At 34.7% G+C, this 27,880-nt stretch overlaps 3 protein-coding genes and 1 long non-coding RNA gene across 6 annotated transcripts; 2 read left to right on the top strand and 2 right to left on the bottom strand.

The window, feature by feature from the left end:
* Positions 1-1,114: 1,114 nt before the first annotated feature.
* On the bottom strand, positions 1,115-26,279 carry LOC310736376 (uncharacterized protein). 3 transcript variants are annotated; one of them, XR_014536525.1, is made up of 7 exons: positions 4,215-4,313; positions 3,644-4,024; positions 3,383-3,478; positions 3,169-3,255; positions 3,054-3,088; positions 2,648-2,775; positions 1,115-1,465 (listed from the first exon to the last, which is right to left on the bottom strand). XR_014536525.1 is itself a non-coding variant. In XM_083559858.1 (7 exons), exons 1-6 carry the CDS (start codon positions 26,250-26,252, stop codon positions 2,662-2,664), a joined length of 759 nt encoding a protein of 252 aa, XP_083415984.1. In that variant the 5' UTR covers positions 26,253-26,279; the 3' UTR covers positions 1,115-1,465; positions 2,648-2,661. The 3 variants fall into 3 exon arrangements, 2 of the variants coding, with proteins under 2 accessions (XP_083415984.1, XP_083415985.1); XM_083559858.1 differs by lacking the exon at positions 4,215-4,313 and adding an exon at positions 26,210-26,279 and having other exon boundaries at positions 3,054-3,091; XM_083559859.1 differs by having other exon boundaries at positions 3,054-3,091; positions 4,215-4,344.
* On the top strand, positions 10,160-12,352 carry LOC310736354 (uncharacterized protein). Its single transcript, XM_083559825.1, has 6 exons — positions 10,160-10,242; positions 10,327-10,671; positions 11,175-11,504; positions 11,602-11,721; positions 11,855-11,898; positions 12,000-12,352. The coding sequence occupies exons 1-6, from the start codon at positions 10,173-10,175 to the stop codon at positions 12,129-12,131; spliced, it is 1,041 nt and encodes a 346-aa protein (XP_083415951.1). The 5' UTR covers positions 10,160-10,172; the 3' UTR covers positions 12,132-12,352.
* LOC310736364 (uncharacterized protein) lies at positions 14,097-18,639 on the top strand. The gene is made up of 6 exons (XM_083559838.1): positions 14,097-14,158; positions 14,289-14,636; positions 15,114-15,452; positions 15,625-15,741; positions 17,462-17,505; positions 17,621-18,639. The coding sequence occupies exons 1-6, from the start codon at positions 14,110-14,112 to the stop codon at positions 17,747-17,749; spliced, it is 1,026 nt and encodes a 341-aa protein (XP_083415964.1). The 5' UTR covers positions 14,097-14,109; the 3' UTR covers positions 17,750-18,639.
* Positions 24,195-25,318, bottom strand: LOC310736397. Its single transcript, XR_014536540.1, has 3 exons — positions 25,225-25,318; positions 25,007-25,065; positions 24,195-24,830 (listed from the first exon to the last, which is right to left on the bottom strand). It is a non-coding gene; the product is annotated as an uncharacterized lncRNA (long non-coding RNA).
* Positions 26,280-27,880: the final 1,601 nt, after the last annotated feature.

The raw sequence follows: 27,880 nt of genomic DNA, 5'->3' as shown, positions 1-27,880 counted from the left end.
TCCAAAATTCAGCTTTTTTTGTTTCTTCAACCAGATTAAACCCTGCATTCCTATGGTTCTTATTACAGCAAAATATTTGATAAGGATCCCAAATAGGAGTGAAGCATCTCAACTTAAAAACTTTATTAAAGAGCATCATTGTAATCCACATCAGATTCATAATTTCCAGCCTGAGGTGTGTGTGCAGCATGTGTGTGAGGTGTGTGTGCAGCATGTGTGTGAGGTGTGTGTGTGCAGCATATCACCTCTCAATACACTGAAAGGTGGGTGAACTGAGCACATCTCAGCTTGTGCCAAGAATTGCTGAAAGTCTGACATCATACACTTTTTTTTTTTAGGTTAGCAGCAGATACAGGTTTTTAGCTCCTCCTTTTCTCTTTATATATTTCTTCAAACAAGAAGGACATTTCTTAAAAAAAAAATAAATAAATAAACAAATAATAATAAAAAAAAATATTTAAAAAATAATAATAAATTATATCTTTATATATATATATATATTTTTTTTTTTTTAATGAATGAATGAATGAATGAATGAATTTATTAATTTATTTTTTTTCCCCCTGTGATTGTAGTAGAGTGTTGTTCTTTTTCTTCATCCTCTTCCTCTTCTTTTCCCTCTTCATCTGTGTTTTTTTTTAGATCAGTTCACATTAAACTTTTTGCAGTCATTTAAAATATAATAAAAACTGTGTAAAAACAAATTAAATAAAAAAAACAATGCCAAAAAAAAAATCATAATTTTAATGATAAAATTCACAAGATAAAGATTTAAACTTTCAAAGCCTTCAGTACAGTAAAATACAACAAAGCTGAATTATAGGCTGGGCCATGAAATTCTTCCAAATTTATAAGGTAAAAAAAAAAACCTGAAGGAAAAGCAGAAAAAAATAACTTTTTGTAATAATGAAATAGTAGATCAGTTTTTTCAATTGTTATTAGTTAAAACTGGATATTTAGTGCAGAAGATAGAATAAAAGATAAGATTACTGTACACTGTCAGCATGACCCATAACAAACATTTTAATTAATATTTGATCATTAATTATGAATAATGTTTCATTCATACATTTGATTATTTTACTGTTAAAAAAAAATACAATTTACAATCCAGTAAATTGGTTTTAAATTGAATATTATGATATTAAAGAGATTTGTGCAGGATATATTATGTTTGGTCAGTTGTTGGTACAATTCATTAGACATTCTGAATAATTTTACATTTCATTATTGACATCAAGATCATACTGAAACCCATAAACCTATATTTATTTAACTTTAAATAGAAACTACTATGAGCCCTTACAAACTCCTCCCTCTTCTTGGGATAACTGTAACAAGCAACCAAATATTCATAAATGTTTCATTCTTCCTCCAGCCAGTCCACAGGGAGCATCAGTAGGACCCTGAAGGCTCAAAACTAAAATATGAAAATGAGCTTTTATAAGATACATGTGGTAGTGACCTGAAAAATAAAGAAGTGAAATAAAAACGTATTAGATGCTCAAGCATTAAAGATTTTCCTGCAATTATGAACAAAATGGTTTTTATTTCAGTGCATTTGTGTGTGTGTGTGTGTGTGTGTGTGTGTGTGTGTGTGTGTGTGTGTGTGTGTGTGGTAGTTGTGTATAGTGGTTTATAGTAGTTTTGTAGTGTTTCATATCTATGATCAGAGTGTTTCATATCTCTGACCACTTGAGCTGCTTTTCTCAGTAACATCAATTTCTCACCTCTAAAACGTTCCACAGGATGTGTGGCTATTGTGTGTTTTTGTGTGTTTGTGTGTGTTTTCTAAAAAAAAAACATGACAGCAGTACAGAATTCACAGGTTTACATAATAATGCTTTATGTTACACCTAATTGAGGACTTACACAGGGTCATGGTTTAAAGAAATTATTTTAAATTCTATTGGTTTTACTGAAATATACCCAGAGTGTGTCTTGCTGTTTGTGGCAAGCAATAACAACTGTAATCATTATTTTTGCTCATTTTTAGAGGATCTTGTATAAAACTGTGTGATTGAGTAAACAGGAAGGTACAGCAAGAAAATACCCACTGGCAGTTGTGGTTAGACGAATGAACTATCCTTTGTCTTCCTGTATAAGCACAGCAAAAAAAAAAAAAAACACTATAAAAAAATATCACACATTGATATCAATGCTTCTAATTTTGTGTGTAAAAATAAATAAATAATAATAATAATAATAATTACTTCGCCTGAAACAAACAAAAATAGCCACACATCATGTGAAAAGTTTGAGAAGTGTGAAACTGAACAATGGGTTTATTATATTGGCTGCTTTGGTGAACTGATTATCTGTCTACAGAAAGTGACATTTAACAGTCCATTTATTCAGCAAATACTTATGATGCCTGCATACTGTAGAGAAGATTACCTTCTACCTCATCCCAGTTCCAGATTTGCATGAGGATGTACACCTTTATCTGTAAAGCTATTTACTCATCTTTTCTATTCTGTACTCTTTCGCTTCCTTCTTGGTTGAAATTATGCAGATATTCACATAAAAAAATGAATAAAAATAATGCATACTTGACAGAATAATTGATGGAATATCAACATATTAAAACTGCAGCATTAAATCCTGAAGCCAAGCAGCAGTTTAGATCATAATTATTTTTCTGTACCTTTGTGTTAGATATTACAGTTCAGCGTACATCACATCAGTGTGCACCCAGTAATCACTTCCTCCAGGTTGGGTTTTTTTCTTGAACAACTGCAAAGCCCCATCAGTTGAGCTGGTGGGATAAGAGAGCTAAAAAACAAATAATGCAATGGTTAAAACATAATAATGATCGATACATACAGTAGGAGCAACACTGAGCAGGTGGATCAGATTCAGCACAGCAGTGACACGATCACAGTGCTGGTGTGAGGACACGACCTCAGTGTCTCTACTGGATTGAGAAATTCTTCACCAAAATTAAAGTGTAATTAAATATAGAACATTATACCCAGAAATACATCAATATAATCATATACATAAGAATATGTTCTGAACGTTTCTACAACACAAATAGTTTTGACACACACCTGCTTTGATCTCAGACAATCTTCTACAGAAGTTTCTACTGTTTATACAGAAATACACAATTACTTATTTTGATTGAACATTAATGTGATTAAAATTTAGAATAAAAGCACTTACTTTTATTACACATTCTGCCTAGTGTGAAATAAGCGAGACAGAAGATCAGCAGTGCGAACAGCCCCAAAGCCGTTCCCAGAATGAGCACTGTCCAATACAAAGATCTGATCAATTCTAATACTGTTATTCAGTATATTTACATTTGCTAAATTGTCAAATTTTGCTTTATAAATAAAGTATAATTAATTAAATGTTAATTAATGGGACAACTTACCTTTATTTTCATGTAAGTTGAAGAATCCATGCAATTTTGGTTCAGACACACACACCACTGGTTTAGATGTTTCGAATGCGTTTGTAACAGTCACACCTATTAATATTTATCATCATTAAAAAAGTCACTAAATGTCTGTATTTTAAGGTTGTTAAAGAAAACACACTCTGCATTCCGGTTTGAACATGCTGATGATAATTAAGGAAAATATCACTACATCAAACCAATATCTACATTTTTCTTTTTTTGTGTAAATCCTACCTTTAATCTTTAAATACGTCCCATCAGCAAACACTAAGTCAGGAGATGTCAGTGCCCAGTAGTACATGGCTTCATCAGACTGAGTTATGTTCGAAATGATCACATTGAAGCACTTTAATTCTGTTTTTGTCTGGAAACTTCCATTCTGGAATTCAATGTTAAATGTTCGTCCAGCATTTCTGAAGACTTTGAGTATTATCTGTGGTCGTGCTCTGTTTGGTTGCTTAAACAAGGCCATCATGCCAACTGTATTTTCAGAAACACAACAGCGCAGAGTAGCCGAGTCTCCGATATCCACACTGAGCTCTTTATCAGGCTGATAAACCGGTGGCTTTGTGAGGGATTGTGCAGAAACCCAGTGTCCACCAGGTTCTACTGTATCTTAAAAAAGCAACAATTACATTAGGTTAGAAATATAATTTATATATTAATATTAAACTGATAATTAAAATGTCCTTTTTACAAAACTGCATACAAAATAAGTTGTTGAACGTAATTGCCTCATAGATTATTATTATTATTTTTTTTTTAACATCATACAAAATGAGAATAATTCACTTATATTACTTACACATGGAGCTGAAAATCAAAAGAAAAATCCAGAATCCTGTCATCTTATAATTTCTTAAAAATCCTTAAAATTCTGTGTTTGTCTCTTATTTATCAGCTGAATCAGAATGCATTAAAACACGCTTTGAATTCATATTTACATGATAAGCGGTCTGTACTGAGCACGCCCAGAATATGTCATGTGACTGGTAAAAATAAATTTAAAAATAGACACGGTAACCACACAGTGTGTCTCTAAACCACTGTGTGCAATGGGTATAAAAAGCATTATATTATAGCTGTATAGCCTTTTACTGTTCTCTAACTAAACACTGCTTTACAGATTACAGAGAACATTTATTAAGCAATATATATTGTAGAAAAGTGTATAAATGTGTAATTATAGAATTAACTGAACATGAATATAGAATATGAATATGAAGAGAATCCGTGTAATATGAAGACATCAATATATTTTATTTTTTTGTTTGTTTTATTTGTTTTAAAAATGTTATACAAAAGCATTGGACACTGCCACCTATTGTTTTAAAAACTGTCTATATTTAAATACATATACACTGATCAGGCATAACATTATGACCACCTGCTTAATATTTTGTTGGTTCCCTTTTTGCTGCCAAAACAGTCCTGACCTGTGTAAATGTGATGCCTGGTCAGTGTATTTGTGTAATAGGTTGTTTGGGAGCTTTGGGGAAAAATGTAAATTTGGTTAAAAATGTAGTGGAATTTATCAGATGTTAGTTAACTTAATCTAACATTCAGAACTCAGGTCCTGTGAGCTGAATTCTGGGATTGAAAAGTTTTATTTATTTATTTATTTATTTATTTATTTATTTATTTGATAAAATTTTGGGGTCCCTGGTGGTCACCGGGTTCGATCTCCGGTCAGGAAACCAACCTCAGCCACTCTTAGTGCCGGTCCCAAGCCCGTATAAATGCGGATTGTTGCGTTAGGAAGGGCATCCAGCGTAATAACGTGCCAAATCAAACATGCAGATGATCCGCTGTGGCGCCCCCTGATGGGAGAAGCCGAAAGAAATTTATTTGATAACATTTTGTACAAACTTTACGTTTGTATTGAAATGAAATATCAGTTACTCCTTAGAAAGGTTCCTGAGGTGCATCGATACTGTATCTGTAGATTAATGATGTCCTGTTGCTAATGTTCCTATGGTAGCCAAACTGCATTGCTTTTTTTAATACCATGGACAGCAACCAACTTTCAATCATCATATTATAGGTATAATCTAGTCTCTAAATAAACAAATACATAAATAAATAAATACATAAATAAATAAAATTCTGCTCAATCAAGTTGTACATTTTAGTAACATTCCAAGATGTTCATTTAAGTGGTTTGATTAAGATTCACTCAAAATGTTACTTCACTCAAAGATCAACACCATGGACAGCGACACAATCCTTATAAGGAGCTAAAATAGGGGCATTTAGGATGCGTCCGTCTTAAACTACATACAACATCGTTTAGTAAGTAAGGCCCTTATGAGTAATTTTTCATTTTCATTTTTATTTATTTTTTATTTGTTTTTGTGCATGTATGTTGTTTAAAATTGATTGTAAGAAAATAAAAACGATCTTAAACTGCCTCAGAAGACCATCAGATAATCCGATTAAAGTGAAAACCAGAAACAATAACAAGGGCTCATGCATGGAACAACAGAGAAATCTACACTTTTAAAACTCTTTATATCCCTAATGAGCATGAAGTCTCTGATGGCGTCATATTCTGTAGTATGCGTGTGTTATAAAGGTCTGTAGGTACAAGATGCAAAAATAATACCACTAGGTGGAGCCATACTGTGTGGCATGGCCAATAAGAGTACACATTAAACATTAAAATTGTGTGCAGTTTGAGACAAAAAAATAACATGAAAAGATAAAAAGAGGAATGCAATACAAATACCTTATATATAAATTCAGCAATTTTTTTATTTTTTTCATTTTACCCAAATTGAGTTCATGATAAAGAAGCTATATTGGGGTGGGGTGTGTGTGTGTGTGGTGTGTGTGTGTGTGTGTGTGTGTGTGTGTGTGTATGTGTGTGTGTGTGTGTGTGTGTGTGTGTGTGTGGGGGGGGGGGGGGGGGGGGTTATTAGGGCTTAGTCTGTGGTTATAGGTTGGTGCTGTGGCTTTAGTTGTGTCAGAACAAAATCACATGGTCCTGAAAAATGGTGCCTGCAGATGTTTAATGAGGACAATTAAAGAACAATCTCTGAGTCTTGCAGCAACTCAGATGCAACTCAGAAGCCCAAGAGGGAACGTGAAAAGCTCTTAATTTGGTGGATTATAAAAAGCTCAGCCCACAAGCCTTTTAACCAGGAAGTTCAGTGCAGGTTGTTGAGCTGCTGCTGTCACATGGAGGGGTGAAAACTTTTACTGCCTGATATTCACTTGAACACATATTATATTATTCCATTAAATATATTATATATTCCATTAAGTATGTTGTAATTATTTTGTATAAACCTTAAACTTGTCTTTATAGCAGCTATTATAATAATAATAATAATAATAATAATAATAATAATAATAATAATAATAATACTTATTATTATTATTATTATTTTTAATATTATTATATTATTCTTGGTTTTTTTACTTTTAACTGTATTTTGTAATGTATTTGCATGTAATATAATGTATTGTTTTTTTTTTTTTTTTACATATTTGCAGATTTTTTATGTTATACATAGTCTTGTACAGTATATACACGGGTGGGCTGTGTGACTTTTCACACCTTTTATCATCACGGCTCTTCAGCAGATGCAGAATGCATGCAGAAGTCTGGTTTGGAAAGTTAAAGCTGAGTGCAGTGGAACATGCAGTGTGGGTTGTGCTCACTGTACCTTCCTGTTTACCTGAGCACCAAGCTTTATAGTGCAAAGCAAAAGAATGTAGCATAAACAGAACATGAATAAATGGAGCAAATGTTAATGCTGATATCCACACACACACACACACACACACACACACACACACACACACACACACAGAGTAACACACTAACTCGTGTTTAATACATAGACATATGACACAGTGCACATGGAGGGTGAGACACAAACGTTCAAGTCAAGAGTCAAGTCATGAGTCAGTGCATCACTAAAGAAGCTGCTGTTCACAGAGTGCTGTATCCAAGCACATTAACTAAAAGTTGAATGGAAGGAAAAAATGTGGTAGAAAAAAGTGAATTTGGGGAGATTCACAAAGAGTGGACTGCAGCTGGAGTCAGTGCTTCAAGAGCCTCCACACACAGACGTATCCATGGGCTTCAACTGACGCATTCCTCATGTCGATCCGCCCCTGAACCAAAGATGATGTCAGAGGTGTCTTACCTGGGCAAAGGACAAAAAGAACTGTACTGTTGCCCAGTGGCCCAAAGTCGTCTTTTCAGATGAAAGGATAGAAAATTTTGCATTTAATTTTGAAATAAAGGACCCAGAGTCTGGAAGGAGAGAAGAGAGGAACAGAATCTAAGTTGCATGAGGTCCAGTATAAAGTTTGCACAGTCAGTGGGGGTTTGGGGAGTCATGTCATCTGAAAAGCATCATATGTGACAGGTATCAGAAAATAAAAGCAGCTTTTGTATGTTAAGAACACAATAAAGTACAGGGTGAAATCTGAAGCTAGAATATAACCACTATATAAAGTCTGGACATGTTTCTAATTTTGTATTGTGGCTGTAATAATAAAAAACAAATAAAACAAACAACAACAGCAACAACGGTCTGGCATGAGAAACAAGTAGCCACACATCCTGTGGAAAGTTTGAGAGGTGAGAAACTGATTGTGTTTCTGAGAAACGCAACTCGGCGGTCAGAGCGGCCTGCAGTGATGAAACGCTCAGAGCTGCAGTGTGTGAAGGGGCAACGAGACAAACAGAGCTACAAAACCACACACACACACACACACACACACACACACACACACACACACACACACACACACACACCTTAAAACCACATGCGCACACACATACTTGAATGCACACAGTATTTATTAACAAAAAGCTGTTTTGCTAATAATTGTAAAAAAAAAAAATAATAATAATAAAAAAAAATATATATATATATATATATTGAACTAGTGGTGTGTGTACATGTAACCTGAATACAGTTATACAAATTAGTATAAAATACTGTATATGTTTATTTTTATACTTTTTTGGTCATAATTCATTTAAGCTTGTTTGCAGAAACGTGTTCTAACTGATTCCATCTGATTTTGATTCATTAGTTGAGTTTATGGTATCAAACTGTTGCTAAAATAGAAGGAGAGAGAGAGATAGAGAGAGAGAGAGAGAGAGAGAGAGAGAGAGAGAAAGAGAGAGAGAGAGAGAGAGAGAGAGAGAGAGAGAGAGAGAGAGAGAGAGAGAGAGAGAGAGAGAGAGAGAGAGAGAGAATGAATGTGATTGGTCGGTGCTACACAGTGGTAAAGGAGTCACATTTAGGCCACAATAAAACTCCTCCCATTTCAGCACACAAATGGTTTAGGATCTTGGTGACTGTAGATGAATTCAGGCCTCATTTTGACCTCAAGGTCATAAATAAAAAGTTGCTTAGTGTAAAGTTTATAATATAAATAAAAAATGTTATTGTTGTAAATTTATTGTATCTCCAACTGTGAGAGACTGAAGAGAAAATTGCCTCCCAATGCTTCACAGTTGGGATGAAGATATTATATTGGAAAGCAGTGTTTCATGTTCCAAATATGATAGCTTGATGTTTAACCAAGAATTTCTCTTTTAGATGTATCTGTCCACTAAACATTATTTCAGTAGACATCAGGCTTATCCACATGGTCTTGGGGCAGTTTTAGATGAACATGGGCAAAGTCCTGTTGCTTCTTCCTTGCTATCTTATCACACACAACATTGTTGTTTAGTCTTTGCCTCATGGTGGACTTAAAAATGTATATTACTCAATGCAAGTCTGGTCTGTAGGATCTTAGTTGTCCTCTTGTTCCTTGTGATTCACATTTTATTTGTTCTTGCAGAGAAGTCATTTGTTTAGTAACCATGGCGCCATGGTGCTCAGTGGCCTCTACCACACAGTGGCATGGTTTTGTAACATTTTAGGTCAGCATCAGTAATTTCCTCAGGGATGTCACTTTGACCAAAGCATGACATACTTCCACAAACCTGTGTGGTGAAGACCAGACTTGGTTAATGAAGACCTAATTTACATTCTTAAAACATGGGAGGAACAGCTGAATTATTCAAAACAGCTTACAGAAAACAATGCAATGAGCAGTTACAAAGCACTGGGAGAGGTGAAAGTTTCCACCAGTGAACATAAAACAAGTGTAAGACTGGAAAAAAAATTGTCATACACCTACACACACTCCAACACACACACACACACACACACACACACACACACACACACACACACACACACACACACACACACACACACACACACACACACACACAGCCCCATTCAAACATGAGGGATTAAGTTAGTGGCTATAAACAAAAATTTTTTTACAATCGTTAATGCACGGCCATTCAAAATATATTACTGTATGGGCAAACATATACAAAAGGAAACAAACAAAACAATATACTATAGTCAAAATGTTTGGTTCAAACATTACATCATTTACTGAACTGACCTGCATTAAGTGCAATGATGTAAATAAATAAACAATACTCTTTGATTTGATTGCATTTGAGCCACACGTTTTTATTTTTATATCAATAAATAAAAAGAAAGTCAAAATAAGTAAAAGAAAAGAAGAAAAAATTATATTTAAAGAGCTTTAATTACTAACCTAAAAGTCAGAGGAGGGACCACAGACACACATCTACTTTGCTAAATTGTTAGTCTACTGTAGTTTGCGGATGGAAAAATGCGTGATGTCAGAACCTCAAGTTCTACCTCTTTTGAATGAAGTGAGGTGGGCTCAGTTTGATTATCTGACAGAGTATGAGAGGGACATGCCATACACACATCTAAGACTGAAGATGATGCTGATGTGGATTACAGCACTGCTTTTTAATAAAATCGGTAAGTGTTTTTTTTTCTAAATCTCCAAGCACTTATTCCAATATTTGTGTATTACAAGTGGAATAAAGTTTGTTCTCCTAACAGCAGATTCTGCACAGACAATCGCTGTCTCTCAGCCGAACCCAGCGATTGTCGCTAATGTTGGGGATTCTGTAACCCTGCAATGCTTTAGACTGCGAGAAGATAAGACTGGAGTCATTGTTTGGTACAAACAAAAAACAGGACATGAGCCTCATGTAATAGTCACAGTTCATCACCAGCCCATTTATGAAGAAGAGTTCAAGTCACCAAGATTCGGCGCAGAGAAGGAAAAAACGAGCTACTATTTAAAAATTGCGCACGTGGAACCGTCAGATGAAGCCATGTATTACTGTGCACTGAGAAGCTTTTTAACAAGGTTTGGAAATGGAACATTTTTAACAGTGAAAGGTAAGAAATCATGCTTATACAGTTGGATTCATTCATTTTTGTATTCGTTAAATTAATATGATTAACTAATAGAAGCTCTGGATTTCAGGGTCAGGTCACATCATATCATTTCGCAATGTAATTATCTATAATTTCAATGATGTCATTAGTTCAAAACTTCCATAAATGGTACGTAAAAGTCAAACCGCTAAAATAGTTTCTGCCAACCAGCATAAAGAATTTAATTACAATAAACAAACATTTCACAGACAAACAAATTCACTTTTTAATGCTGGATTTGATCTTGCGATTCAATTTCCTTTGTGATTCTAAATTAAATGGTTCCAATGTAATTAAAAGGTTGTTTGCACTATACAGCAAGACATTAACTAACTAGAGAGAAACTCGTGCCATGTTAGAGTTGTTTTTCTAGTCGAAGTCTGCATCTGCTTTATGGCCTTTAATTGTTATACAGGTCTAAATATGAAAAGGACCAAACTAAACATCTATATTCCCCTGAGCAGGAGATGAAGATGTAAAAGTCTCAGTGTTCCAGAGCAGTGTGTCAGACTCGGTTCCTGCAGGAACATCAGTGACTCTGCAGTGTTCGGTTCTCTCTGAGAGCAGAGCAGCAGAACTCCAAGTGCTCTGGTTCAGAGCTGCTCCATCACAATCCCATCCTCAAATCATTTACACTCATCACAACAGCAGCCTTCAGTGTGAATCTTCTACACACACCTGTGTGTCCAACTTGTCCAAGAACATCTTCAGCCTCAATGATACTGGTACTTACTACTGCGCTGTGGTCCTGTGTGGGAAGATCATTTTTGGGAACGGAACACGAGTACAGCTCGGTAAAAACACACGTATTTGTCATCAAGTATCTGGATTGTAATATATTTCTATAATCACAGGTATATTTATCGTCATCATATTCTGTTTGTGCTTCAGTAGAATCAGTGGATCCTGTAGTGATCTTCCTCACTGTAGCTTTGGGAGTGTGTGTGGTTGTGATCTCTGTTCAAGTTCTTTCATTCTGTAAATGGAAAAACGCTAAAAAACAATACACAAGTAAGTTTTCTATCAAAATGCTTTTCAATTATGTTTGTAGAACTACAATATGAGATCAGATCTTTTTCACACACTGTGAAATGACTCTTAATAGCAGGAAGTGATATAAATTAAGTCCATTATTTTCCAACAGAGAGACAAAACACTGTGCAAAGACCTGAACAAACACACAATCAGGTACTGGAAATTACTCCGGTTTACAATCATAATTATTAACGTTTTTGTCATTTAATATTAATAGTTTATTTCTATTAATATTTCATATTTATTCTACACAGAATGGCGACTCAGTGGAGCTGAATTATGCTGCCTTACATATAAATGAAAAGAAATCCACAACAAGGAGAGAAAAGAGAAAAAGACCTCAAAACTCTGTTTATTCTGAAGTCAGATTTCAGAAAGTTACTTAGATGACGTGGTTTTTGACATTTATTCTATTTTCATGTATTCTGTCTTTATATTTGTTTCATGATACATGTTTTAATGTTTCAGACAGAAAATGACAAATTCAATTATTATAAAATGAGGATAAAATGCTTGTGGAAAAAGCTGTGCTGAAGAAAAAGTTCAAGATTTCATAGAAATCTAAAGATGTAGTATTATAAATAAACACTACATATAAATAAGCGCAGTTTACACATCGGTGTATGCGTCGTTTTTTTTTTTCTTAATTTAATCGTAATTTATTGTGAAACACTCAGGATTTTTGTTCTTCACTGTTTTGTTCTGTACAGAGTCCATCTTTTTATATATTTTTTTATTTAAATGTATTATTATATGTAAAACTGCTCTCTTAGACACCTGCTTGGATTCAGACTGAAACCTGCCTCTGAAATAAATTACCACAAGAAAATGCAAGCATTCATATATAAAATAACTATTATTAATTGATAACAAATATTAATTGCTTTTTTTTTTTATCCTCCAGTCAGTTTTGCACTGCAAACATCATAAACTTTTAAATTCTAAGGACATAACACCAGCATCGGGGTCTTTTTTCCCCCTCTTTTCTCTCTCTCATTCTTTTTTGCTCTTATCCAGAGTGACATAAAAAATTGCTTTGAGTCTCTATTAATGAATAAACACTGGATCATTAGATTACAAACTTCCATCAGGCTACAACTTTCCTTTTAAATAAATATAAACAGAGGCAAATCAAACCGTTCAAAGTGCTACTTTAAGTGTTTCATGAAGAAATAGTTGCCTGAAGAAGCCAGTGTTTGGATATCTCAAAGAAATATCATTCCACCACCTCGGTGCCAGAAGATGATCCAATTGATGAGATCCAATTACTAATGTGATGACCTTCTAATGTCTAATTACAAGTGTAGTTTCAATTTCCATAAATAATAGGTCATGGCTTTCACAATCACCACATCTCAACCTGACACACCTCCATCATCACCACCACCATGATGACCACCATCTGAGTGAAAATGTATTAAAAGAACCGTATTCATCGCTCCAGTCTTGTGATGGCTCAACAGTTTGCCAATCCATTCTATATACACATTTTAAAGTTATACAATTTGTCAACTATTCCAGGTTTAATTACCTGGAGTAGAATCTGACTGAGTAGATAAGATTTCTGTAAGAATCATCTCACAGTCTAACAATTTCCTGTTAAAATTGTGTCCAAGATAAAGAAAAGTCAAACTGGTGCCAAGGAGGATCTCAGCACAGCCTTATGAAGAACATTGGACATCGTCTTCATACTGTTTCTGTTTCCTTTACAAAGCATAGCAACATTTCTTTGTTTCTCAATAATAAACAAAGATTAATTCAATGCATTTACTTGCGTGTTCTTTGTACCTGTATGTGGAAGGAGTCTGTGGTTTATTTGTGAGAATGAGGAAGTCTTAAGTAACCTACATTCTGCTTCTGGGGGACCAGAAATGAAAAGAAAACCACAAGAAGGAGGCCTTTCTGTCTTTGCATTTTTTTTATTGTCAATAAAAAGCAGGTTGGAAATACAGCTTTTCAGGTAACCTCATGAAAACTTCCGTGAAATCTCTTAACATATAGTTTTTCTTTTAGATCCAAATTATATATTTTATTACATATAATTTAATTAAATGACAATTCAATGCAAAGTTTTACTCTATGTTTATTTAATTAGCGGAAAGTAACAAATTGATGTGGAAATGACAATAGTGATGTATAAAGTAACACATCTACCAAAATAGTTTTCTTGTGTACCCTTTTTCCACCACACACTTCTAGAGGTCAAAGTGTGTTCCAACAATAGAAATATGTCAATGGAAAGAGAATCTGAAGACTTGTGACCTGTAATTCAGCCAATCAGATGAAAGTATAGAGTACAAAATACTTTGTGGTTCCGCCTTTTGATATATTGTTTCACAATCCGAGCATCATTTCAACCAGAGCATGAGGATGACTCCAATCTCAAGAATTATTTTATTTCTTAGCACAATATGTAAGTTACTGTATAAAGACACTCTATTTAACTAGCAGATAGATACACATGGAATTCCTGCTAGATCTTTCATTTCATCCATTGTTTAGTTCTCGTATTTGATCATAATCAGATCTGATTTATTTTCTAGCTCCAGTTCAATCTGTGGATTTTTTCAGAACTTCATTTTTCACAGTGAAGTCTGGAGAAAATGTTACTTTGACCTGCCCATATGGAAACATTCCCAAAGCTGAAAGTTTGGTTTGGTACAAACAAATATTTGGAGAAATGCCTCAAATAGTGGGAGCAAGATCAGGATTTAAGAGCAGCACAATTTCCCCCGTGTTCAAGGATTCCGGATTTACAATGGAGTCGACTGCTAAGGGCATTTCTCTGAAAATCCCACATATAAAGAAAGATCATGGAGGACTTTACTACTGTGGACGATTTAGCTGGGAGAATTTTACATTATCAAATGGAACTTTCTTGGATGTAACAGGTATATATTCTGTATTTTAATTGCAAATACAATATTTAACAGAATGCCTTTAGATATTATGGACATCGCTTTATAAAAATTAAGAAAAGTATACATTCATGGAATTATTTATGTAAATTAGCAATATAGTGTTGGTTAGAGACAATTGTTGTTCAAAGAGTCCTGAAAGCAAATGTTTACAAAAAAAAAAAAACATTATATTATATGGATTTTTTTGGAGATTATTATTTAGGAATACATTATTTGAATAAATAATTGATACTTTTTTTTCACATGCTACAAAATTTATATAACAAGCTCCAAAACCTCAGCTTACATTCAGATACACATTTTATTCCAGTTCAATTCAAAGTTGAGGTATGAGGTTTAACTTTTCACTTCTCATATTTTCACTACAAATGTAGATCATGAGGCTTTTACATATTTGCTCGCATGATTTTATAATGAATTTAACACCCCTTATTTTCTCCTGAGCAGGTGATGATGTAAACGTCTCAGTGTTGCAGAGCAGCATGTCGGACTCCGCAGGATCATCTGTAACTCTTCAGTGTTCAGTTCTCTCCGATAGCAAAGCACCAGATCTCCAAGTGCTCTGGTTCAGAGCTGCTCCATCACAATCCCATCCTCAAATCATTTACACTCATCACAACAGCAGCCTTCAGTGTGAGAGTGAATCTTCTACACACACCTGTGTGTACAATTTGATCAAAAGCATCAGCCTCAATGATACTGGTACTTACTACTGCACTGTGGCCCTGTGTGGGAAGATCATTTTTGGGAACGGAGCACGAGTACAGAAGAAAAGTTCAGAATTTGGTTGGATGAAAATGTTGAATATTTTGATATTTATTACCGTTTGCCTTTTAGTAAGTTTTTCTTTGTTATTTATTTGTTAAATGCCAAGTGTTACTTTTCATGCTTTACATTAATAGTCTTTATCTTCTTTATACTGTACATATAGATAATTATGATATTCATTGTCCTGCAGTACGACCTTTATGTCCTGAAGTGATCTATCCCACGGCAATACTGGCCGTGTGTGTGGTTGTGATCTTCGCCCAAGCATTTATTATCTATAAAATGAGACACTGTGACCAACCTCGAGGTGAGTCTATAAAATATAATTATATATATTATTTATATTTATTGATTTCTTTGTGTTTATTTTAAAAGTGTAGATTAATGATTAATGGTCCCAATTAAGATTCGGTTTTAATGTAATGTGGAATAATTGTGTGGGGAGGATTTGTTTATGCAAAGCATTGTATTAGTATATATTTTAATAATTCTAAATTGTATAATAAAGCGTGGTTTCATGTAGATCGTTACCGGAGAAAGCAAGGCGAATTGTAGACCATTTTAAGTGTTTTATTTACATAAATGTGAAATGATTTGTATTATTTAATTTATTATTATTGTAATTAATTAATTAATTATTATTATTTTTATTTATTTATTTATTTATTTATTTATTTATTTATTTATTTATATATATATATATATATATATATATATATATTTTTTTTTTTTTTTTTTTTTTAATGGGTTAATGAAAAACTGCATCCTTCATGTTTGTAAAAAAACAACAACCAATAAATCAGATTAAAAAATAATTACAAATATTGTAATACACCTTCCTTTCATTCTGTTATTTTAATTTATCAGGTCATAAATAACAAAATTAGATTTCAACATGGACATTCTCATAATAAATAAAAATGTCACTCTATAATTGAGAAACACACACCTAGAACCGCCTTTAACAACAATAACTCAAAGTAATCTTTTTTATACAGAACCTGTAGGTTTGTTTGTCTCTCAAGCAGCTTCTGACCCACAGATTTCTCTTGAACATTGTTTCAGTTCATTGTTATTAAAGGCATATTAACTGTATGCTTGTACTGCTTTAAGATCCTGCATTTCAGTCAGGTTGAGGCCTAAAGTTCGACTTGGCCATTATAACACCTTTACTGTGTTTTTTTGACTTCAGCAACTCACAGGTCTTTTCACCAACATTGTTGCAAAACCGTATTTCAGCGAAGTTGAAACTTCTGTACAAATGCCTTTACATTTGTTTTAAGAATAGTTTAGTATTAGTTTATCATTGACTGCAGGTTTGCCAGGGCCTGTAACTGTGAAACCAGGTTATATCACCCCTCCAGCACTAAACTTCTTACTTCACAGTAGTTATCAGGTGTGTGTGTGTGTGTGTGTGTGTCTGTGTGTGTGTGTGTGTGTGTGTGTGTGTGTGTGTGTGTGTGTGTGTGTGTGTGTGTGTGTGTGTGTGTTGAGATGCCATGTTTGTTTTTTGCCAAATGTGGCACAATGCATGATGACCAAAGATCTCTTTGTTGGTTAGAAACTAGAATGTTTGTGCTTGGTTCAGTTAATATCAAAAAAGAAAAGAAAATAATCCATGCAATAAATGTTTATTTTGAAAGACCCTTCCATGAAAGCCAAAATGTATTTCCTATTGTTTCTTCACGAACATAAACTGTTAATATACTCTGGGCTGCACATTCTCATAATGACTGGCTTCTGTCAGAAAGACTTTCCATTTGTAAGGAATCCTTTAAATAATTTAGAAATAACTTTGGGAAATAGCAGCAACTGCATCTCTAAATTCATAGCTACGTTTTTTTCTGTTTGCTACAAAACAGATTACTTCAGAACACCACACTGCTATAGTTCAGCTTTTAAACAACTCATTCAGTTTCATGATTAGATTGGTAAAACCTGGCTGCTAATGGCTTTCTCAATGACTGGGTAAAATGAAAGGAAAATTTTCTCCCCTTGTTTTTAATAATATATTTATTTCTCTACAGTCAAATATCAACACAATTCTGTGGTGGAGAAACCACCCAATCTGGTAACTCATCCCAAACTGTTTATACGTGCTCATATGATTTAATACATTAACTATAATTTGAATACCTATATTTTATGAATCAGATGGCTGATAGTTTGTATGTTGTTTCCCACAGGTTGGCGATGGAGTGGAGATGAATTACGCTGCTGTACATTTCAAAAAGAAGAAGAACACTAAAAGAGTAACGAGAAAGAAAAAAAACACTGAAGATTGTATTTATTCGAAAGTGTCACATGTTACCTAGATTATATTTCTCATTTAATACGTGTATCTTATTAATAAAGTTTTTTCTTTATGGTTTACTTTTTTCAGAAGTAAATGTATTTTTTTCATGTCCTGGATCGGCTGGCAGTGAAATTTAAAGTGAGGAAATGCAATCATGTAATAATTCTGTTTAAATGTGTGAAGTTCTGATTAGACATCAAACATGGTATTTATGTGGTTAACTTTCTGTGTGGTAAAGTTTATGACACAAATCATCTAATTGAAGTTAAGTTGACCGTATGTCTGCACTGAGATATTTTCACACAGCACTGGGGTGTTACTGATCAAGTTTTGTACATTGTTATAAAGCCCTCTGTAGTTTCTCAGATTTTCAGTTAGTTGTGTATAAATGTCAGTAACTGTACACCCACTGAGTGATCTGTGCATTTGATTGGTCCAATAGAATAACTAGTGAATGTAGATGATACTGAGTGAGTATCTGAGGGGGAGTATGTGCAAAGACAAGCGTTTCATTTCTTGCTCTTGTGGCAAACTGCTCTAACAATCTGTGATTCACATCAAGCAGACTTAATGTAGAGTTTCTAGCTAAACAATTTGCTAGAATTAGGAAGTAAATCAAATGTGGAAGAAGAAAATATGTAAGCAAGAGTTTATTTTCCAATTTGAATGTAATTTACAGTCACACATTAAAGACATCAACAAAGACATTAGTTCACTTTTAATAAGACACAGATTTAGAGTCTCATAACAGTTTACAAACACACAAACATTTTAAAATTTGATTACACAATTGCTTTTCTTTTTCATTTAATTGCTGGTAGTGGGTCATTCTGTTGTCATAAAACAGGCCACTGGACACATCACAACATCAATATTATAATAATAATCCAATAAGGTCAAATATTCTTTAGTTGGACGTCTATGCTGTGTACAGAAACAGACATGAAATTAAGAAATACTTATTTAAAAAAGACAATTAGGAAGAAACAAACCCTAATGCTAACATTGTTCATTTAATAAAGCATGTTTAAAGTCATAGCTTTAACACGAGTACAGAAATTAAACCTGTGATCATTAGTTATATTTCACATCAGTGTAAACGCAGTGCTCCGAAAATCCAGTTTTCCGTTTATCAGCTTTGGGTTTTCTTTTGGGGAATTGTAAACCAGCATAATTCAGTGTTTCAGAGTCAGATTCCTGTATCTAAAATCAAATCAGATGAAATCAGAATTTAGTTAAAATGTGTACAAATCAGTGCAGACTGTGTGTAAGATATAAATAATATACATAAGCTGTGAATAAGTGAACATTAGTGAGATTCTTGAGTAAAGTGGACACTAGCCAATAAACAAAACAACTATAACAATTATCAACACAATCTGTATATAAAAACATAAAATTAAGTACATACTATATTTTCTTGAACCCGTTTCTGTCTCATTCCAGAAGAACTTTCTATAGATGGTTTCACTATTAAAAAAATTCACACACACACACACACACACACACACACACACACACACACACACACACACACACACAAACACACACATGCACACACATATATATATATATATATTTATTATTTTTTGTTTATTATTATTTATTTTTTTTTACAAATCTTTTTTTTTTTTTTATAATTATTTTCGGATGACAAAAGCACTTACACTTTCTCCTCAGTAGAAAATAAATGAGGCAGGAAATCAAAAGTGCGGACAAACCCAAAGCTGTTCCCAAACTGAGCACTGCCCAACATACAAATCTAGTTAAAATTAATAATAATAATAGTAATTATTATTATAATCATTATTATTGACTTGTTGAAAATTTTACCTGTTTTCTCCTGTGAGTTGATGTTTTCATGTAGTGTTGGTTCACACACCACTGAATTAGATGTTTCTGATGAAATGGTAACATTATTACCTATAACGTTATACAAATTCACTAAGCGTCTCTAACTCTTAATGGTAATAAATAAAAATATCACAATATTAAACCAGTAGCTTAAAAAATTTCATGGAAATCCTACCTTTAATTTTTAAATAAGTTCCTTCTGCGAACACGATGTTGGGTCTCATCACTGCACAGTAGTACGTGGCTTCATCAGCCTGAGTGGTGTTTAAAATGGTCAGATTGATGCAGTTTGTAGATCTTTCTATTTGGAAATGAGACTCATTAAATCCATCATTAAATGTATCCCCAGCAGTTACAAATGACCTGACAATAGGTTGAGGCTTTTTTCTTGTTGGCTGCTTAAGCCAGGTCATCATCCCATATTGCTTTTTAAAAATACAACAGCGCAGAGTAGCCGAGTCTCCGATATCCACACTGAGCTCTTTATCGAGCTGATAAACTGGTGACTTTGTGAGGGATTCTGCAGAAACCCAGCGTCCCCCAGATTCTACTGTATCTAGAAAGAAAAGAAATACATCAATTAGTTAATAAAATGATTTAGCTAGACAGAAGCACATGGTTATTAGACGTAACCTTAATCAGAAAAATATATATTTCTACATTCATCTCACACAAATGTGCTTAAGCATAATCAAGGGTCAATTTTTTTTTTTTACTTTTTGTTAATTAAACAGCAATCAAAAGCACAATAGATGAAAATTGCTCACATTACTTACACATGGTGCTGAAGATCAAGATGAAATTCCAGAAAGCTGGCATTTTTTTAATTGTTTTTTTTTGTGTGTGCCTCATTTAACGTCAGAATCTAAATGCACTTGATACATGGTTTGAATTTATATTTATACTGAAGGCGGTCCGTATTTGAGCACGCCCATAATATGATTTGTTATTGAAAAAAAAAAAAAAAAAAGATAATGTGCTATTTTGACCAGTCTAGATCTAGACCACATATTTTTTTTCCATATTAGTGTTTTGCTTTTGCACTAAACATAGATGTTTTGACTGAATGGAAAATGTGGTTTACACTCACATGCACCTACACAGATATTGTTTATTCAATTGCTTTACTAATTTCACTTGATGCAAAATGTTTACAACAGAGTTTGCTGAACTCAGTATATGCCACAGAACTTTAGTAGACACATACATAGTATTTAGTTTTTAGTTTTAGTAGTTTTAATATTATGGTGTTTAAATGCTGGCATTAAACAAACACATCAGTAGGTTCCAGTTCAGATCTTTATTTAGTTTCAGACACCATCACAAGGTTTACATTTCTCTGACCTCTTGATCAGAGTATTCTTGCGATAAAATGTCAACCTAATATCTGTTCAAACCCTTTTCAATAAAAGCTTTTACTAGATTAATTTGTCATAATCCTCTGTTAACAAATGTATTTGATCTACATTCATGATCTCATGGTTTATTTGGATTTGGTGATGACTTCAGCATCTACTGTATATCATGGCGTCCCATCCAATTCAGCTTGTGTGCAGGTTTTCAATCTAATCAGGCAAAAGCCTGCCCTAAACCAAGAGAAGGTTCTGCTTAGTTCAAATAAAAACCTGCAGTCACACCTCATACCCTAACTCAAAACACTAAATCTAAAGCTTAAACCATAATGTCTCCAGGTTACGTCAACAATGTTTTGGGAATGTTTCTGTGTTGTCTATGCTCTGAATCAAATGAGTAATCAGTCCAATTGTGTGGCATCACAGGCAGGGTTATGTCACAACCAGGAAGCTATAAAAGCAGATGGAGTAAAGCCGGTGCTAGCTTCTTTTTGTCTGCTAGGGGTCAATAGCAGACAAACAATTGCTCCAACTTTCTCCACAGACTCGCTCTGTGGATAAATATGTCCAGTGCTTACACCAGACACAGTCGGTTTAGCTTTTCCTGGTCTTTGGCGTGGAAAGGAGGAGGAAAGAATGCCTGGAGCATGACAGGCCGTGGAATGACCGAGGGTACATCCCCTGTTCTAGGTTATATGAAGGCCCTGGCCATGCCTGGAGTAAACTCTAGGAATGAGGGGGCCACAAAGAGGGCCTGAAGATATTCCCTTTTCTTAAGAGAGGAAATGGCCAGGAGAAACACAGTCTTAAATGTGAAGAACCTCTAAGACACTTCGTAGGGAGGCGTCACCAGGGGTTTCTACACAGTGACTGCCCCGCTAGAGGGGCACGATACGCAAAACACCCCTTTGATGAACTGTTCCTGAAGGAATCCCAGCAATGAACCAACCGGGAAGTTAGCTGGATTCAATTGGTGCCAAAAGCACCATGCCATTAACAGGTGGCATCTAGCCTTCTATGACTTCCTCATTGAGGAAGCTCTGGATTGGAGAACAGTATCTACCACCTTGGTGGAGAGACCGGAAGCTAAGAGCCAAGCCCCCTCAGGTGGCCACAGCCACAGTCTCCACAGCTCTGGGCAGGGGGGGGGGGCATTGTACCCCCTGCATGAGAGAGAAGATGCCTCCTGAGAGGACTCTTCCAAGAAAGGGTGCTTGAGTAGGACTATTAGGTCCGCAAACCATGGTCCACCTGGCCACCATAGGGCCACCAGGAGAGGACAGACTTCTTCCCGGTGAACCCTCTCCAGAGCTCCCAGGAACAGCATGCCAAGCCTGTGCCATGACATCCAGCCCTAGAGGCGCTGGGGGTGTAAGGAAGATCCAGAGGGGACAGTGTGACATCTCTTCAATTGCGAACAGGTCCACCTAAAAAAATTTCTCCCAGATCCACTTAGGGGTGGAGTTGCCATTTTAGCCCTTGCAAAAAAGGGCATCTGCTCCTTTTTTAGATGGCCCAGGATATACGTTAATGGCGAGCAGTTTTTCCTAGGCCCACAGGAGTATCTGACATGCAAGCTTGGGCAGGACGCATAAGCGCAGACCCCATAGTGGTTGATATAGGAGACCACCATAGTGTTGTCCGAACGGACCAACACATGATGGCCTCTGTCTAAGGTCTAAAAGAAAGTGCCTTAAAGCAATCAACACAGCCAGCATCTCTAGGCAATTGATGTAAAACAGCAGATGGGGCCCTCCCCAAAAACCTTGGGTGGAGCGACCACTCGTGACCACTCCCCAAAGGGTGAGGGACGCAACCGTCGTTAGCATTATGCAATGACCAGGAACTTCCAGCACAGGGCCCTGAGACAGGAATCCAGGATCTCTTCACACATCTAAGGCACATAGGGCCTGCCATGTGACCTTGCTTGTTCAGAGTGGATTGCAACTCCAAGAGAACCCATGTTCGTTGTTACCCAGCCGGGGACACTGCGCTTTCCACTGGACTGATTACACACATGATTCAGAGCATGAACAATGTTCCCAAAGCATTGTTGACATACCTCACGTTCCTAAAAGGGAATTACTAAACCAAATCTAAAAAAATTTAACCCCAAATCATAAACCATACCCCTAAACTCATACTCTAACTATTAACTCGCAACCCAAAATTTAAACGTAACCACAAACCCTATATCTAAACCCTAACCACGATTTATTAATCCTAAATCCATATTTCAATCCCTAACCCCAAACTATTAACCCTAAATCTAAATCCCAAACCTTAACCCCAAATTCTAAATCTAAACCTAACCCTATATCCTAACCATAACCTAAAACCCTAAACACTAACTCTAAACCCAAAACCATAACTATTAACCAAAATCCAAAACCCTAACCCTAACCCCAAATCCTTAACCCATACCCTAACCGCAAACTATTTACCAAATAACTAAATCCAAAACCATAATCCCAAATTCTCAACCCAAACCCCAAACTTGAACCCTAAGCCAAATCTTAAACCCTAACCCCTCCAAAACCCTAACACTAAACCCAAACAGAGTCAGGGTTAAGAGAAAGTTGAATGGAGCAAAGTACAGAGATAGACAGGGCTATAAAGTGCCATTGAGGAGGAAGGGATGGAGTAAGATAGCGAGAAATGTGAGAACCCAAAATTGCTTTTAAATGAAAGTATCCCCCATAAGAGTGTAGTTTACACCCCCGGTGGATAATGATAACTTTACTTTGGCATATACATTTACACTTAACATTACATCCACCCTGTTACCCTGCTGTTACTATCGGTTTTGAACGTGCCATGTGGACATGTAGTTTGGGTACATCTACATACCCCCAGGTAAAAGTGTTATGTTTAGGCACACTAGGGCTAGAGGCGAGTGGGAAGGGAACGTAACAGTAAAGCTTGTTGTGTCATTTCCCAAAGATTCAGGGCTGTAATATCTGCCAAAGGTTTCAGCTCAGTATTGAAGGAAGTCTTTGAATAGTTATAGATGTTTGATATATATAAATAAATGAACACTTTGTCCTTGCGGGGGCTGAGTGTAGATTAATGAGAAGAATTACTGAAATTAAATAATTATAGTTTCAGGCTACAACATAAAAAAAAAAAAATCAAAGTTTAAGAAGTCTTTCCAATTTCAAGCTTGAATAAAATCAAGACATGAACATCTAGAACGCGAAAATAATTACATTTATTGTAATTTACAGTCTCAGTAAAAACATCAATTATGTTCACATACTTGTAATAAAATAATCTCATTACAATCTACAAACAGAAACATTTTAAAATTTCAACACGATTTTTCCCTTCTATTCATTTACTGCTAGTGGGAAAATTGTAATTAATAAAAATACAGGTAATACACTGTAAACCTAATTGCTATAAAACAACAACAACAACAACAACAACAACAACAAAAAAACAGGTCACTAGACACATTACAGTATAATAATCTACTAAAATTAAATATTCTTCACTTGAAAAAAAAAAAAAAAACTAATTTATTAATTTATAAAAGACTATTAGTAAGATATTAGAACTGGTTCTGTACACACTTTGGGTACTCTAAAACTCAAGCGCACACACACACACACACACACACACACACACACACACACACACACACACACACACACACACACACACACACGAACACACACGTTAAAATCAGGATCATTGTAAATTTAAAGAAACATGTTTAAAGTCATAGATTTAACATGAGAACAGAAATAAAACCTGTAATCATTAGTTATATTTCACTTCAGTATAAACGCAGTGTTCTGAAAATACAGGTTTTCTTTTTTCAGCATTGGGTTTTCTTTTGGGGAATTGTAAACCAGCATAATTCAGAGCTTCAGAGTCAGATTCCTGTATCTGAAATCAAATCAGATAAAAAAACAAAAAAAACATGTGAACATTAAAATAAAAAAAGTAAACACTAGACTGTATTTTGATGTATAAGAATGTAAAATATTGAGAATAAACATAAGAAGTAAAAAGTAAAAAACAGAACACAATTCATATATAATAGTATAAAATAAAGAACATACTATATTTTCCTGAACTCGTCTTTTTCTCATTTCAGAGGTACTTTCGAAAGACGGCTTCACTATTAATAAAGAAATAATTACATACATTTTATATATCTATCTATATATATCTACACACACACACACACACACACACACACACACACACACACACACACACACACACACACACACACACACACACACACACACATACATAAGATGACAAAAGCACTTACTTTGATCACATTTTCTTCTCCTCAGTAGAAAATAACTGAGGCAGAAAATCAGAAGTGCGCACAAACCCAAAGTCAATCCCAAAATGAGCACTGTCCAACATACAAATCTAGCTCAAATTATTATTATTGTTATTAATAATAATATTATTATTATTATTATTATTATTATTATTATTATTATTATTATTATTATTGTTTTTTTCAATTATATTTTTTATTGGCAATTTGTGCAGTATCTTACCTGCTTTCTCTTGAGAGTAAATGTTTTTATGTAGCGTCGGTTCACACACAGCTGAATTATCAAACAGAGCTGGTTTAGATGTATCGGATGAAATTGTAACAGTTTCACCTATAAATATTTAGAAAAAAAAGTCGTAACGGCAATAAGCAAACCAGTAGCTTAAGTATATTTTTAACTGCAAGTGTTACAGTACCTTTAATTTTTAAATAAGTTCCTTCTGCAAACACGATGTTGGGTCTCATCAGTGCACAGTAGTACACGGCCTTATCGGCCTGAGTGGTGTTTAAAATGGTCAGATTGAAGCAGTTTGTAGATTTTTCTAGTTGAAAATGAAATTTTTCAAATTCTTTATTAAATGTATTTCCAGCAGCTGTATAGAAAGTGACAATAGTTTGAGGCTTTTTTCTTGTTGGTTGCTTGAACCAGGCCATCATCCCATATTGCGTTTTAGAAACACAGCAGCACAGAGTAGCCGAGTCTCCGATATCCACACTGAGCTCTTTATCGGGCTGATAAACTGGTGGCTCTGTGAGAGATTGTGCAGAAACCCAGCGTCCACCAGGTTTTATGGAATCTAGAAAAAAAAATTATATATATATATATATACATCAATGATTTTCCTAAATAAATAAATATTTAATAAATAAAAAAATTATATATTAAGAACACATGGTTATTAGACTTAAAAATAATATTTAATTTACACATTTGTTTTAGAACTTGAAGATTTCTCACATTACTCACACGTGGTGCTGAATATCAAAATGAAATTCCAGAACGCAGACATTTTTTTCTTACTTCTCTGTTTGTGCCTCATTTATTGTCAGAATCTGAATGCACTTAAAACATGGTTTGAATTTATATTTATACTAAAGGCGGTCCGTACTTGAGCACACCCAGAAAAGAACATGTGACAAAAGCAAAGCATGATAAATGAACTTGTGGTATTCTGAACCTACATACATCTACACACCATTGTATTTTCCATATTAGTGTTTTGCTTTTGCACTAAACATAGATGTTATGACTAAATGGAAAATGTGGTTTACACTCACGTGCACCTACACAGTTATTGTTTATTTAATTGGTAACTTGGTACAAAACATTTCCCACAGAGTGATGATCATTTTGAGCAGGAGAACATGCAGAAATATTTTTATAATTTTAGTAATGAATCAACTGCATGATCCAAATTACAGGAAATAATGATTCTATGTCTTCCTACTGTGTTGTTTGTAGGACTGAAGGCTGTGTTTAATAACTTTGGGGAACTCATTATCTTGCCACAGCAGATCAATAAACACATATAGTATAGTTTCAATGCCTCTCTAGTTTCCAATTCAGATCTTTTTTCAGTTTCAGAGCACAATCCCAATGCCAACATGGTGGAATTGTTTCATCTGATAATAATCAAATACACAGTCTCTCATACGTTTTGCTTCATCCTTCATTCTATGGAGGCAGAACTTCACAGGAACTGGATTTGGTGATGGCTACAGCACCTATTCAGAAAGGGTCCATATAAGTGCAGGTTTTCAGTCTAAAAGCAGTAACCATACCTTATAATCTATTGAAATCCCAAATCAGATGATTTAATAGGTGGAATCATGTGAAGGTTCCAATGGTTCTTGGATAAACACTCTCTACTGCCTACTAGCATCTTTGAGAGTTACTGCAGCATTTAAACTACCAGCAACATGCCTCTTTGGCTTGTTTTCAACAATATTTTTTTTAATTCAGGTTTGCATTTTTCAGCTTTAAACAGAAACACAATATTTTGCCTTTATTTTACTTATGAGATGTTTTAACCCTAAATCCAAATCCTAAACCCTAAACCCACCCCTAACTATTAACTTACTATAACTCCAAAACTAAAATCTAACCCCAAACCCAAACTATTACTATTATTATAATCTAAATACCAAACCCTTACCCAAATCCTCATCTTATACCTTAACCCTATGCCCTAACCCTAACCTAAAACCCTTCACTCAAAACCTAACCCCAAACACTTAATCTAAACCCTAAACCATAACTATTACCCCAAATCCAAAACCCTACCCCAAATCATGAACCCTAACCCAAAAATCTAAACCATATCCCTTGACACAAACTCTAACTACTCTAACCAAAATTTTAAACCCTAAACTCAAACCCAAATCTCAAGCCCTAACTCCAAATGCTATTCCTATACCCAACTCCTATAGCCTAACCATACCTTAAAACCCTTCACACAATTCCCAACCCCAAACACTAAATCTAAACCCTTAACCACAGCTATTAACCCAGATGCTAAACCCTAACCTTGAATCCTAAATCCTAACCCTAACCCCCAAACCCTACCCCTAAACCCAAATCTCAAACCCTAAACTTAAACACTTAACCCCAAATCCTTAACTCATAAACTAACTCCAA

Source organism: Silurus aristotelis, assembly GCF_946808225.1.
Source record: "Silurus aristotelis genome assembly, chromosome: 14".
Classification (NCBI taxonomy): domain Eukaryota; kingdom Metazoa; phylum Chordata; class Actinopteri; order Siluriformes; family Siluridae; genus Silurus; species Silurus aristotelis.
The sequence above is the reverse complement of the archived record's forward strand: the minus strand, read 5'-3'. Positions and strand labels throughout refer to the sequence as shown.

Bases quoted from the DNA above. Each gene is read 5' to 3' on its own strand.
- LOC310736376 (XM_083559858.1), bottom strand. From the start codon at position 26,252: ATGTCTGCGTTCTGGAATTTCATTTTGATATTCAGCACCACGT. The intron at 4,025-26,209 runs GTGAGTAATGTG...TGCTTTTTTAAG, and splicing joins TTTGATATTCAGCACCACGT to ATACAGTAGAACCTGGTGGA. The intron at 3,479-3,643 runs GTAGGATTTACA...AAATATTAATAG, and splicing joins GACGTATTTAAAGATTAAAG to GTGTGACTGTTACAAACGCA.
- LOC310736364 (XM_083559838.1), top strand. From the start codon at position 14,110: ATGAGGATGACTCCAATCTCAAGAATTATTTTATTTCTTAGCACAATA. The intron at 14,159-14,288 runs GTAAGTTACTGT...TTTATTTTCTAG, and splicing joins TTTATTTCTTAGCACAATAT to CTCCAGTTCAATCTGTGGAT. The intron at 15,742-17,461 runs GTGAGTCTATAA...ATTTCTCTACAG, and splicing joins ACACTGTGACCAACCTCGAG to TCAAATATCAACACAATTCT.
- LOC310736354 (XM_083559825.1), top strand. From the start codon at position 10,173: ATGCCATACACACATCTAAGACTGAAGATGATGCTGATGTGGATTACA. The intron at 10,243-10,326 runs GTAAGTGTTTTT...TTCTCCTAACAG, and splicing joins ACTGCTTTTTAATAAAATCG to CAGATTCTGCACAGACAATC. The intron at 11,505-11,601 runs GTAAAAACACAC...TTTGTGCTTCAG, and splicing joins CGGAACACGAGTACAGCTCG to TAGAATCAGTGGATCCTGTA.